This window comes from Vipera ursinii (assembly GCF_947247035.1).
Source record: "Vipera ursinii genome assembly, chromosome: 2".
NCBI lineage: Eukaryota > Metazoa > Chordata > Lepidosauria > Squamata > Viperidae > Vipera > Vipera ursinii.
The window spans coordinates 20,694,435-20,706,812 of record NC_139513.1 but is presented as its reverse complement, the minus strand read 5'-3'; the positions used below and the strand labels follow the sequence as shown (position 1 = coordinate 20,706,812).

General features: G+C 37.7%; 1 protein-coding gene across 1 annotated transcript; it reads right to left on the bottom strand.

The window, feature by feature from the left end:
• Positions 1-1,375: 1,375 nt before the first annotated feature.
• On the bottom strand, positions 1,376-11,929 carry LOC310634772 (vomeronasal type-2 receptor 26-like; the record flags this gene model as incomplete). Its single annotated transcript, XM_083353308.1, has 5 exons — positions 1,376-2,280; positions 3,579-3,705; positions 8,772-8,999; positions 10,019-10,447; positions 11,648-11,929. 5 exons carry the CDS (start codon positions 11,927-11,929, stop codon positions 1,376-1,378), a joined length of 1,971 nt encoding a protein of 656 aa, XP_083209434.1.
• Between the last annotated feature and the right edge of the window lie 449 nt (positions 11,930-12,378).

Genomic DNA, 12,378 nt, shown 5'->3' with positions numbered 1-12,378 from the left:
CATGGGTCCGGGGTACCTCGGGGACCACCTGCTGCCGGCTTCAACTCCCCTCCGCCCTGTGCGTTCCCACAGAGAGGGCCTCCTCAGGGTGCCTCCGGTCAGGGAATGCCGACTGGCGGCCCCCAGGGGGAGAGCCTTCTCTGTGGGTGCCCCGGCTTTGTGGAACCAACTGCCGGTGGAGCTCCGGACGGCATCGGACCTCCGAACTTTCCGTCGTGGTCTGAAGACCCATTTGTTTGAATTGGCCGGTCTGGCCTAATGGGGGAGCTGGGTTTTAAATTGTCATTTTAGATTGTATTATTGTTTTTTAATTGGGCATTGATTTAATCTTTGTTTTAACTTTTGTATAGTATTGTATTTTTATTTATATGCCCTGTGAACCGCCCTGAGTCCCCAGGGAGAAGGGCGGTATATAAATTAAATAAAACGTAAACGTAAACGTAAACGTAAACGTAAGTATGCAAAGCAGATGTCACTTCCTGATTAGATAAATGGAAAACAACAATACTTGTTAAGATCATGGCTTTTGAAGATTATAAAACATAAAATATATCTCAAGATAGGAGGCATTACAAATCTTTTAAAATAAATGAATAATTAAAAGAAATTATGTTGAGCTATGGAATGTTTTTGAGAACTGACAATCTGACAATATCTCTTTGTCCTTTTAAAAAATTTACACAAGGACTCGAAGCCAGATTCTGAACAAAACAAAGTTAAACAGTATGTTTCCAGATCAGTAAAGAAATGTGACAACACTGTACATTCCTTTCTTTATTCATCTCGTACATTGAATGGATATTGAAGAAATGTAGATTAGAAGACAAATAACATGATTTTAAATTGGTGGAGGAAACATCAACAAACTTCACTATGCTATTTATTGATAGTAAGATTAATCACATGGGAGGAAGAAAAAGTCTTTGAACAAATATGTCAAATTTCTGACGTGTGGGCTTTTCAACTGACTTGAGGCATTGTTTACCTTAAAAGTCCTTTATGCTTCTTCGAAGGAAGCTGGAATCTGAAATCTTCACCCCTTGCACAATATATTAAAACACAATTCTCCACCTTTCTAATTTTGTCATTAATCATATTCTCCAATTAAATTAAAGAATCAGTTTCCCTTCCATTAGAAAACCCGCCAAGGTCTTATCTTCTTTACTTAGAGAGATGGCCTTGAAGGTGAAATTCTACTCATGCCCCCACCCAACCTTTTGAAGCAACACACAAGTTTAACATAAGAAATGGCTACTTCTTTATCTCTTGTCAAGCAATAGCATTCGATGTTAGCAGCGTTGAAAAAATAACTGTTTGTAATGTCTTATTTTAACTTAGCAATAATTTGGATAAAATATAACTGCTACAATCAAGTTCACTTATTATTTTTCATTATTAGATTCTCCTTCAAGTTCATCTCAGGTCTTAGAATGATGATGTAACATTTGGGGACAAAGATGCAGCCAAGTAAGCCCAGGCTGGAGGTCAGGATGGAGAAGATCTGCACAGCCACCATGTATTTTCCTTTGGTGCTCAGGTAGGCAGGGACAAAAGAAACCCAAACACTGCAGAAGAGCAGCATGCTGAAGGTGATCCACTTGGCTTCGTTGAAGGCCCCTGGTAGTTTTCGGGCTAGAAAAGCCACCAAGAAACAAATGGAAGCCAGAAAGCCCAAGTAGCCAAGGGCAGAATAGAACATGATGACTGAACCTTCATTGCATTGCAGTACAATCTGCCCTTTTTGGGAATATAAGTCAGAATCTGGGAATGGGGGAAAGATTCCCAACCATATGAAACAGATGCCCACCTGAACACCAGAGCAGGAGAAGATAATGAAATTGGCCAGAGATTTCCCCAGCCATTTCCTCATTTTGCTGCCTGGCTTTGTGGCCAGAAATGCCATCACCACCATGATAGTCTTGGCCAGCAAGGATGACACAGCAACTGAGAAAACAACACTGAAGGCAGTTTGCCGAAGAAGGCAGGTCACTTTCTTGGGTTGACCAATGAACAGAAGGGAAGTCAAGAAGGAAAGCAAGAGAAAGATCAGAAGAATGTAGGTGAGATCACGGTTGTTAGCTTTGACTATGGGAGTTTCTCGATATTTAATAAAAATTCCTAGAACTAAGACAGTGATAAGAGACAAAAATAGGGCAGAGACAGCTAGGATGAGACCTAGGTTTTCTTTGTAGGACAGGAAAGTTATAACTTTGGGGACACACTGATCCCGCTTCTCATTGGAGAGATGGTCATGTGGACATTTTGCACATTGGGCTACATCTAGAAAACACAACAAATTTTTAAATAGTGATTCAATGGTATTCCACGCATCATGACCAACTGACAAGAAGCAGGATGCAGATAGAGCAATGAAGTTTTTTCTCTCTCTATTTTTTTAAAAATGATATGATTAGAATAATGAAATGCAAGGGGAAAATGCTTACTTACTAAGCATAAATAAAGTAGATAATTATGTTTATGGAAAACATTCCTCTCTTCCCTTTTGTTGTTTCTCCAAGCTGTGAGCAGGATAAACACACACACACAGAGAGACACACAGACACACACCACTTCCACATATAATCTATTTGTTTCTGTGTTTGTGTTTTACTTTAAAGTGTAAAGATTCTTGCTGGCATCTGATATTAGTTTTGATTCATCTCACAACTTTCTGATTAAAAGTCATGTTCTAAAGCTTTAAATATATCCTGCTGTGCAATGTGTTCCACATATGAGACCTATTTTTTTTAAAAAAAAAAGTTACTTAAGCTTCATCACAGATACTGTAGATCAGTGTTTCTCAACCTACACAACATTAAGACGTGCACTTCAATTCCCAGAATTCCTCAGCCAGAATTCCCCAATTCCCTGAATTCCATGACTCCCAAGGAATTCTGGGAGGTCATGTCCACATGACTTAATGTTGCCAGGAATCAATGCTGTAGGTATTTGTGACATTGCTGCTTATTCTCCAAAGTGACCTCCCAATCTGACATCACTGACAAAATATCTATTTTTCCAATTCTCTCCTAAATTTGTTCTTGCAATTGCCAGAAAAAATATCTTACTAGAATTTGAGGTTAGGTTTGTTTTGTATAGGTGTTTCAAATGCTGTCATGTTTCTTAAGGTCTCTCAATATTTTTCAAGATTGCTTGTTATTGTTTCAGGAACTTGTGAAAACATCCACCATGGTGAATTTTACCTTCACTGAACAGTTGTTGCAGTGTTTTTAGTCTGTTTCTTGAATCTAATGGTATATTGGTATATGAGAACAAATCTTGCTAATACCAGAGCCGTGGTGGTACAGTGATTAGAATGCAGTATTGCAGGCTAACTCTGCCCACTGCCTGGAGTTCGATACTGACCAGCTCAAGGTTGAATCAGTCTTCCATCCTTTCAAGGTCAGTAAAATGAGGACCCAGATTGTTGAGGGGCAATATGCTGACTTTGTAAACTGCTTAGAGCATGCTGTAAAGCACTATGAAGCAGTAAATAAGTCTAACTGCAATTTCTATTGCTACCATATTATCCTTAGAATAAAAGACTGGTGCTGCTTCTTTGTTCTTGAATTACCTACCTTCCTGCACAGAGATGCTTCCTTCCATACATGGAGAACAGTCATAGCAACAAACTGGTTCTCCCTCTCTCATCAGCTTGGTATATCCTGGGAGGCAACGTTCCGTACACCTAGAAAAGGGGGCCTTCTGAACAGAAAAAAAAATCAGAGAAATGTATGAATGAGGGGATTACTTCTAAAAATGGAAGTGAGCACCAAAGTGGGTTCATGAATTCAAGAGGGTACTTTCAAGATCTTTTCCCACATACAATTAAAATATGTTTGTTTCAGTGAAATTTCTCCACTAACAATTTCATTTCAGCAGGCTATGATCTCAGAGTTCCCTTAATGTTCAGAAAGAGCTGCTGACTCTCCAGTCCAATCATCATTATCCTAGGATTATTCTGCATTTGGGCTTCAGATCCTGTCAGCTTCAGCCAACTGGTCAAAGATACAAAACTGTGGAAAGTCTAGTCCAAAGCATGGAAAGCAAAGGGTTACTTCGTCTTGTCTTAGCAATTGCTAGAACACCATCTGCCACAACATTTCCTCTGCCTTCTTACAATATGTATTTCTTAGATCTCAATTTACTATCAACTCAGTCTCAAAGAAGACTCCAGTTCTGAAAAAACATTGAATGATTCAATAGAAGAAAATCTGTGTAACTCAGGGTTGAATTGTAAATTCCTTGATGTTCTCTGGTTTTGACTGCCTGTTTGTAGATATTTCATCACTTGAATAGATAACATTATCAGTGCTATCATCAGGCATTGATGATGTTACTTAGTTGGGAAATTAACCAGTGAAATTACCTGCAAACAAACAAACAAGCTCAGAGAACACCAAAGATTCCACTGAATAAAATGCCCTACCGTAAGTCCCTCAGTGTCGAAGGCCAGTTCATTGGTTTGTGATGCTCCTAGGTTTCCTTACATGCTACAAACAGCTTTGGGATAGCCAAAAACATGTTTTCCATTCTACATCACAACAATGTTGGTATTCCCATCATAAGCAATAGATATTTTAAAAAAGTATTCTATTAGTTTTCTTTTTTTTTTATTGAAAAGTTTTATAAAATACAATTTTCCCTTAACAACCCCCCTTCCCCCTCCCTCCTCCCCTCCCTACCTCCCCTCTACCTCCCCCCCTCCCCCTCTCCCTCCTCCCTCCCCTACCTCCCCCCCTCTAATTCCCCTCCTCCCCCCCTCCCCCCCCCCCGACTTCCCAGAGCAAAATACAAGGTATATATCTAAAAGGCAATCATAAACAATCATATACTAACAATTATAAACTCTAAAATCCATCACTCTCTAGCTTATATAGGGTAAACCAATCCTTAATAATACTAAATATATATAAAAAACTAAAATAAAAGAAAACTAACATTATTCCCATCTATGTTCTTCCACAATTCACTATTACCTAGACATACTCTCATTTACACATCACAAACCCCTATCCCTGTTAACCTCTCTAACCAAAATAGGCTATAATAAATAGCTCTTACCCAAATTAACCCACATTAAGCCAAAAAACTTTCTTTCTCTTCCTCTATAGTAAGTTATCCATTAATTCCAAATTAGAAAAAAAAATCTGTTACCACACATAGTATCCCAAAACCTTTAAAAACACAACTACCACTTAACTATAAATGTATTGTGGAAATTCCATAGATTTCTACTGGTCTTATTTTTTAGTCTTTTTTGAACGTTTTAAGGCAGCACGCGTCACCCTCTGTTCTCTAAGATCATCCAAAAGAGTTGCAGCTTGATCTCCTCCTGTACCCTTCTCGTCCATCTGTCCATCTTCATCCTCTTGACATTCTCCTTCTCCAGATCCCTCTGCAGCTTCCAAAAGTGTTGATGGGGTTACTTTCAAAACATTGTTGTAAAAATCATGCGCTTGCTTCACATTACTCAAACAGTACCTTTTGCCATCATACATGAAGCTCAACCCATCTGGAATCTCCCATCTGAACCTTATATCTCTTTGCTTAAGCTCTTGCACCAGGAATATAAAATCCTTCCTTCTCTTTAAAATCTTTGGAGGAATTTCTTTTAGAACCAAAACTTGTTGACCAGCAATCATAACTTTGGTATCATAGGCAGCTTGTATAACTTCATCTCTAATTTCCCTTTTTACAAAATAAACCACCACATCTCTAGGCAACTTTCTCTGTTTAGCAATCCACGAATTCACACGAAACACTTTGTCCATACCTTGTTTTAATTCAGATGCTGGATGGTTCAATACCCCCTCAAAAGCCTCAGAAACCAGCTGCTTTAAATCTTCCTTAATATTCTCTTTTAGGCCTCTAATTCTCACAGCAAACTGCATCTGGTAAAATTGGGCCAAACTCTGTTCACTGTCCATTTTGTCTTTTAAATCTTCCAATTCCAATACTTTTGCTTCTAATAAAACATTCTTTTGAATTAAGTCTTGCACTTGATCATCCAGCATCTCCACACATTTAGCAACTTTTTGCACTGAGGACAAAATGTCTACCTTCATCTCTCTAAGTTTCTGCTCCATCCTTTCTTCCATTCTCTGCTCCAATTTCTCCAATTTCTCCTCCATCTGTAGAAATTTAACACCTATTGACTCCAAAATTAACTGGGTATGTTTTTCCAGATCCTTCGATGTCAGTACATCAGGAGAATGCAACGCCTGCAGTAATGATTGTTGTTGCACCGGAGAACTTCCAGCACTCCGAAAAGCTCTAGGGGGAGGTTTAGCCGCCATCTTTTACTTACAATTGTGACGCACTTTCACTTTAAGTTTTAAGCAAAGTCCATCAAGCTTGAGAGTAAAACAAAATAATCCTCTTCATCTCTTTATCTTTCCTTCTTGCACTGCTCTGCCTGCTTTTTTCCTTTCATAGTCTCTCCTTCAAGCAGGGATGGTCGCAGACGCCTGGCTCTGCTCCAATGTGTTGTCTGGGTTGATTTTTGCCTAGACATAATGGTTAAATTCTTACTCTCTGTCCCGCTTTTCCAATCATTGATAAAAAATAAGTTCTATATTTGGAAGTATTCTGTATCTTCTTTTCCTTTGATTCTCAATCTGAGTCTGTCCATTTCTGCCCAGTCCAATATTTTCTTAATTATTGCTTACTTTGGTGGTGTTATCTCATTTTTCCAGTGCCGTGCAAACACAATCCTTGCTGCGGTTAATACATGTAATGTTAAATATACATTTTGTTTATCAAACTTTTCTGGCATTATGCCTAGTAAAAAAAGTTCAGGTTTAAAATCTACATGTTTTCCTAACACCTTTTCTCACCAAGTATGTATTTTAGTCCAAATTTTTTTTTGCTTTTACACATGTCCACCATAAGTGATAATATGTACCGGGATTTTGATTACATTTCCAACATTTGCTAGACATATTTTTAAACATTTTTGCTAATCTAAGAATAGTAATTTCAGTCAAGAATCTTTTCAATCTCTCTGCTATTATTGAGGCAAAAAAATTATAATCCACATTTAATTATGATTTTGGACTATAATTTTTTATCTGTGTCAAATCTGAATCTTCTCTTGATATTAAAGTAATACTTGCTTCCATCCATGGGTTTGGTAGTTTGGCCTCTAATAATACCTTGTTACACACTTCCTTCATTGGTAGACTTAATGTATCTTGCAGACATTTGTAAACCTCTGCGGGTAGCCCATCCGGTCCTGGGGTTTTATCGTTTTTCTGGTTTTTTAATAGCTTTTATCACTTCCATCATTGTAATTTTTCCATTTGATATATATTTTTAGGTTTTCTAGTATTTTTGGTAGGTTTGCATTTTCAAAGTATTGTATAATTTTTTCTCGAGAAATTCCTTCTATATAATTTTTCATAAAAGTCTTTCTTTTTTTAATTGCATCAGTTTGGAATTGTAAGTCACCCTTCTCATTTTGTAGTTTATTATCAGTTTCTTCTCTCTTTCTTTTTTCAGTTTATATGCCAACCATCTTCCTGGCTTGTTTGCATTTTCAAAAACATTTTGTTTTACCCTTTTTATTTGTAGAGCCAATTCTTCTGACTCTATTAAATTTAATTTATGTTTCACTGTCTCCATTTGTCTTTTCACAATTTTCTTTTCTTGATGTATTTGTAATTCTAATTCCAGTTTCTTCAATTCTTCTCTTAGTGCTGTAAATTGTTCTTTTTTTCTTTGTTCTTTTTAGCCATATATGTTATAGCTCATCCTCTAAAATACACTTTGGCTGTGTCCCATGTATTCTGAATTTAAATCTCTTCCTTTTTATTTTTTTTAAAGAAAAATTCCATTTCCTTTATTGATAATTCTCCAAAGTGTTTCTCTTTTAACAAGGATTGATTCAAACTCCATCTTGATTTCTTCTTTACCTCTTTCTGGGTCAGCTTTATTGTATTATGGTCTGCCCAAATGTTAGGTTTTACCTCAATCTCATATATATTACTACTTAGCTCAGGGGACATCCATATCATATCAATTCTAGGCCAAGATTTACTGTATGTCTATTCAAATAAAATGTGTACTGGGTCTTTTTAGGGTTTCTTTCTCTCTAAGTATCCTGTATGGAAATTTCTTCTGCCATTCTGTCTTTCTTCCTTTTTCCCTCCTTTGCTCCTTCTTTAATCTAATTTTCTATCAACAATTGTATTAAAATCTCCTATCAAGCAAATGTTTTGGTGTTCCATTTCCATTATTTTCCTGTTATGTATTCCAGAGAATAGTGTTCAAAAATGATAGCTAGAAACAGGATCTTCTCACCCAGTTCCACGACATGCTGTTATTGATCCTCTCGTAGGGCTAGTCCTCACCCTTCCCAGCTGTCAGTAGCTCTTGGACAGACTGCATGAATGCAGTCTGTCCTTCTTCTGTCAGTTTGGAGGGATTTCCTTGGATCAAATAGGCTAACTGACATTTGCCGATGATCAATGAGGGTTTCCTCCTTTGTTGTCGCCTCTCCGGGGCAACCTTTGGCCCGGCAGAAGGAAATCAGCTATGGGGTATGGAGCTCTCCTCTCCCCACATCTATATCGCTATGACATCAAACTGGATATCTCTTATCATAAAAATAGATCTTTTGATAGGAACAGGAGAAATAGTCTCCTTCAACCTATCCTTTTAGCTGTGGTGACTCTCCATATAAGTTAAAAGACTGATAAACCACAAAATCACATGGATAGATAGGAACAGGTGAACAATAAAACCCACATAGAGGCAGACTTGGTTACCTTGTTAAAAGATGTTGGCCATATGATGGCGCTCTCATCGACTGAGATCTTGATGTCTGAAGAGACTTCTTTTTCAATATTCCCAATTATCACCCCAGCAGCAGATTTGTTGGGAAATACTGCCCAGTCCATGATATTAAAGTCAGCAGTGGAAATTCCATACTCATCCAAATAAACATCATTTACAGAAGAATTGTAAATCTGGAAGTTTCTTAGAAATGGATGGAGCTGAAAAGACATGGAGAATCATCCTTGCAATGTATACATTCTCATTTGAGCACTAAGTCAAAACAGAGGTACTTTATCGCAGCGCTTCTGTATGCAAATGTGGTAGGAAGATTCTATTTTTCTCTCTAATTACCTCTCTCCCTCTCTTTCTTTCCCACTCCCATTGTTTCTCCCAGGCTCTTTTCACTCTTTCTGTCTCTCTGTCTATGTCTGTCTGTCTCTCCCTCTCACACACATACAGATCTTTTTAGTTTATTATTTTAGCCTGCTCTGCTTGATGAAATTGGTAATCTCAGATCCCAAACATGTTGTGCAACAATGATGGAAGTTCAGTAGAACATGATGGTTATTGTCCCATCCTACTGCTTATTTATTCAGCAATTGTGAAAAGAACCTTCCAGTCTCTTCAGAAATCATAACCTATTCTCACAAGCATCCTCAATCAGCACACCAGGCTTAATCTAGAAGATTCAGCAGCACAATCTATCTGTTTCTCTCTCTCTAAAATGTCTCATCAGAACAAATATTAAAAACAAGCAATTGTTCTTGGCTTATCCCCATCATCTCTGCTTATCTTTATGATAACATGTAAGAATTGAAAGGGAACCATTATTAAAATATTGAAGAAGCATTACATGCCACGGTTGAACCATCTGGAGTGTCTGGTGGTCCCCAGAAGGCATCCTCCTCTTACTCGTTTGGGAGGAAAAGGCAGCACTGGAGACTGATGCCACAACCTGGATTGTTGTGGAAATACTGGAGCCATCCTCAGACAAGATTCTTGCAACCAGATCTGGGGATGGGATTTCCCAGGTCTCTTTTTCCAGGCATGTGATCCAAACTTTCTTAGACAACAAAGGGCTTGAATAAGAACACTGAAATGCTGCCTCCCCAAACTTCCCTGTAGCAGAATAATGTGAATAAAAATCATAATACTGTGTCCATTTCTTTGCCTTAGTTGAGAAGGATAATAATAGATGGTTATGCTGGAGATTAACCAATCGGTAAAATAATCTCACATTTAAATCTGACAAAGCTGTAGTAATCCATACTTTTCCCTCAAACAGGATTTTTGTCTTTTCAATGTTTTGTATTAGTACTGCTAGTATTAATGGGGACTGAGAGTCCAGCTGACAAACAATACTTTTCACTTTAGTGTCACTAAAATATTCAAGGATGTCCGTTAACCACCCTGCTCTAAGAACCATGGATAAGCTTTCTGAGAAGGCAACACAGACACCTTTCCTTAAGGCTTCTGACACAAAGGTTCTTCTGAATTTTTCTCCGCTTTCATTGTCCGGAGCAACGAGGCCGATCCACGTCCATCGGAAATGCAGGAGCAACTTGACAATTGCCAAGTGAGGAGGTTCTTGTTTTGGACTCACCCGGTAGAAAAAAGGGAAATGGTGTTTCTGCTCTGGAATGTGGCTGATGACCCCATAGTTGATCTAAGGTGAAACAGAGGAGATGGTTGATTGCTTTGCTCTTAAGGACAAAAATAAGCCCTTACCTCTAAGGGTGTTTTTTTTTTCTGATCCTAACCCACTACTCACATTATCAGCTGGTCAATTATATTCACCAAGTTATACAACTGCACAGAACTATTCATTAGATATGCTGTTTTCTTGTCCTATTCTTTTTTTCCTTTCCCCAATAACAAATTGCTGAATTACACTGTTTCTCTTTTTGCTGTGCTCTTTTATTGTAAAGGCTTTGAAAATATATCATTTGATTTGCTTTGATCATAGTGTCATGGTTCGGATAAATGAGACAGTTCAAACAAAATGGAAACATTGTTTATCTAAAAAGACTTAATAATGAAATGAAACACCGGCACTCATGGAGGGATGCCAGAATCTGACCTCTTCTCCCCTTGATACATCATATACTGCATAATCTCCCTCCCTTAATTACACGTCATGAATCACGTTCACCAATTAGTTTTACATATGAAGTTTCACTTCCCCTTCTGTATGTGGCTATACTTATCTTCTCAAAATAGCCGTTTGAAAATTTCCCTCCCTTCAAGATTCAAAGTGAAGCAGTTTAAACAAAAGGCTGTCTCTTATATAGTCAGTGCAAAAACATGTCAATGTTTGTAGCACTGACACATAGATTGGGGAAAATGAAACGTCACTTGAACGCAGCAGGAAGAAAAGTGTCAACTGAGTATATTTTCATTCTCTTTAGGTGCAAATAGGAAAAAAACTCTCTTAAGGTAACATTTGCCTATGTTATTTTCATTCCAATCCTTAGAGATTTTGCTTGGAATTGGTTGGAATAAGGGTGAAAAGATGTTTTTTTTTTTTGTCCCAAGACTGCAGTGACCAGAAGACAGGGAGAAGAGGCAGAAGGGTGGGAAAAGAGGATGTAAATTTCATGCAAAGGATGATTGACAGCACTTCATTTGAGCTATGGGTGGAGGTTCGTTCAGTTGAAAAATCCCTTTGTAACCTGTGTATATTTTAAAAAAATCAAGATGTACAATGATGTAAGAATGAAGTAAGGTATTTGAACGCCTGATGAAAATAGAATAGTTCAGGCGTCCTTTAAGCTCTGTCATCTAAATCATTTTATTTATGATCTGACCCCTTTTAGACTATCATTAGACTTTACAAAATGAAATTAGCTTCAGTGTTCATTCCTACTTGTGGAATTTTGTAGATGCCCAGCATAGTTGAAATGGAAGGAAAGAGCTCCAAATCAGTCCCTTCAAGCACAGCCAGAAGGTTATTTGGTCTTCCACAACTGTAGTTTGGGACATTCTCCTGCCCTGTAGACAGCAAGTCCATCATGACCTCGTATGTTATCCTTGCATTGAAAAAGTTCTCATAGATGCTGTAGCCCAGGGTGATGTTGGGTAGCAGCTTTGGATTCTGGTTGATCTCATGAGTGGCAAAGAAGAAGGGCAGGACGTACCAGAAGCTCATACTCGGTATACTGCAAGATAAGAGACTGCAGTTGGTTTTCATCTTCAATTCATAGAATCACATCATATTTCCTGAAGCTGTTACTTTAAGGACATTTATAAGTAATAAATTGGATTGCTGTATTATAAGTCTAGTGCACAAATTTGACAATCTAACGATCTGTAACCCAGGATGATGTTTATTTATTTATTTATTTATTTATTTATTTATTTATTTATTTATTTATTTATTTATTTATTTATTATTGGGACATATATGCCGCCCTATCTCCCGAAGGACTCAGGGCGGCTAACAACAATAACATACAAGGAAATTTTAAGTTTTGAGAGGAATGTATGGCAATTAAAGTCATATAACATTTTAAAAGAAGAGAAGATTGTACAAACCTGGTTTCAGTATGGGCAATTACAGGCTAGATGGAAAGAGGACCAGAAAACTGGTTTTTCAAT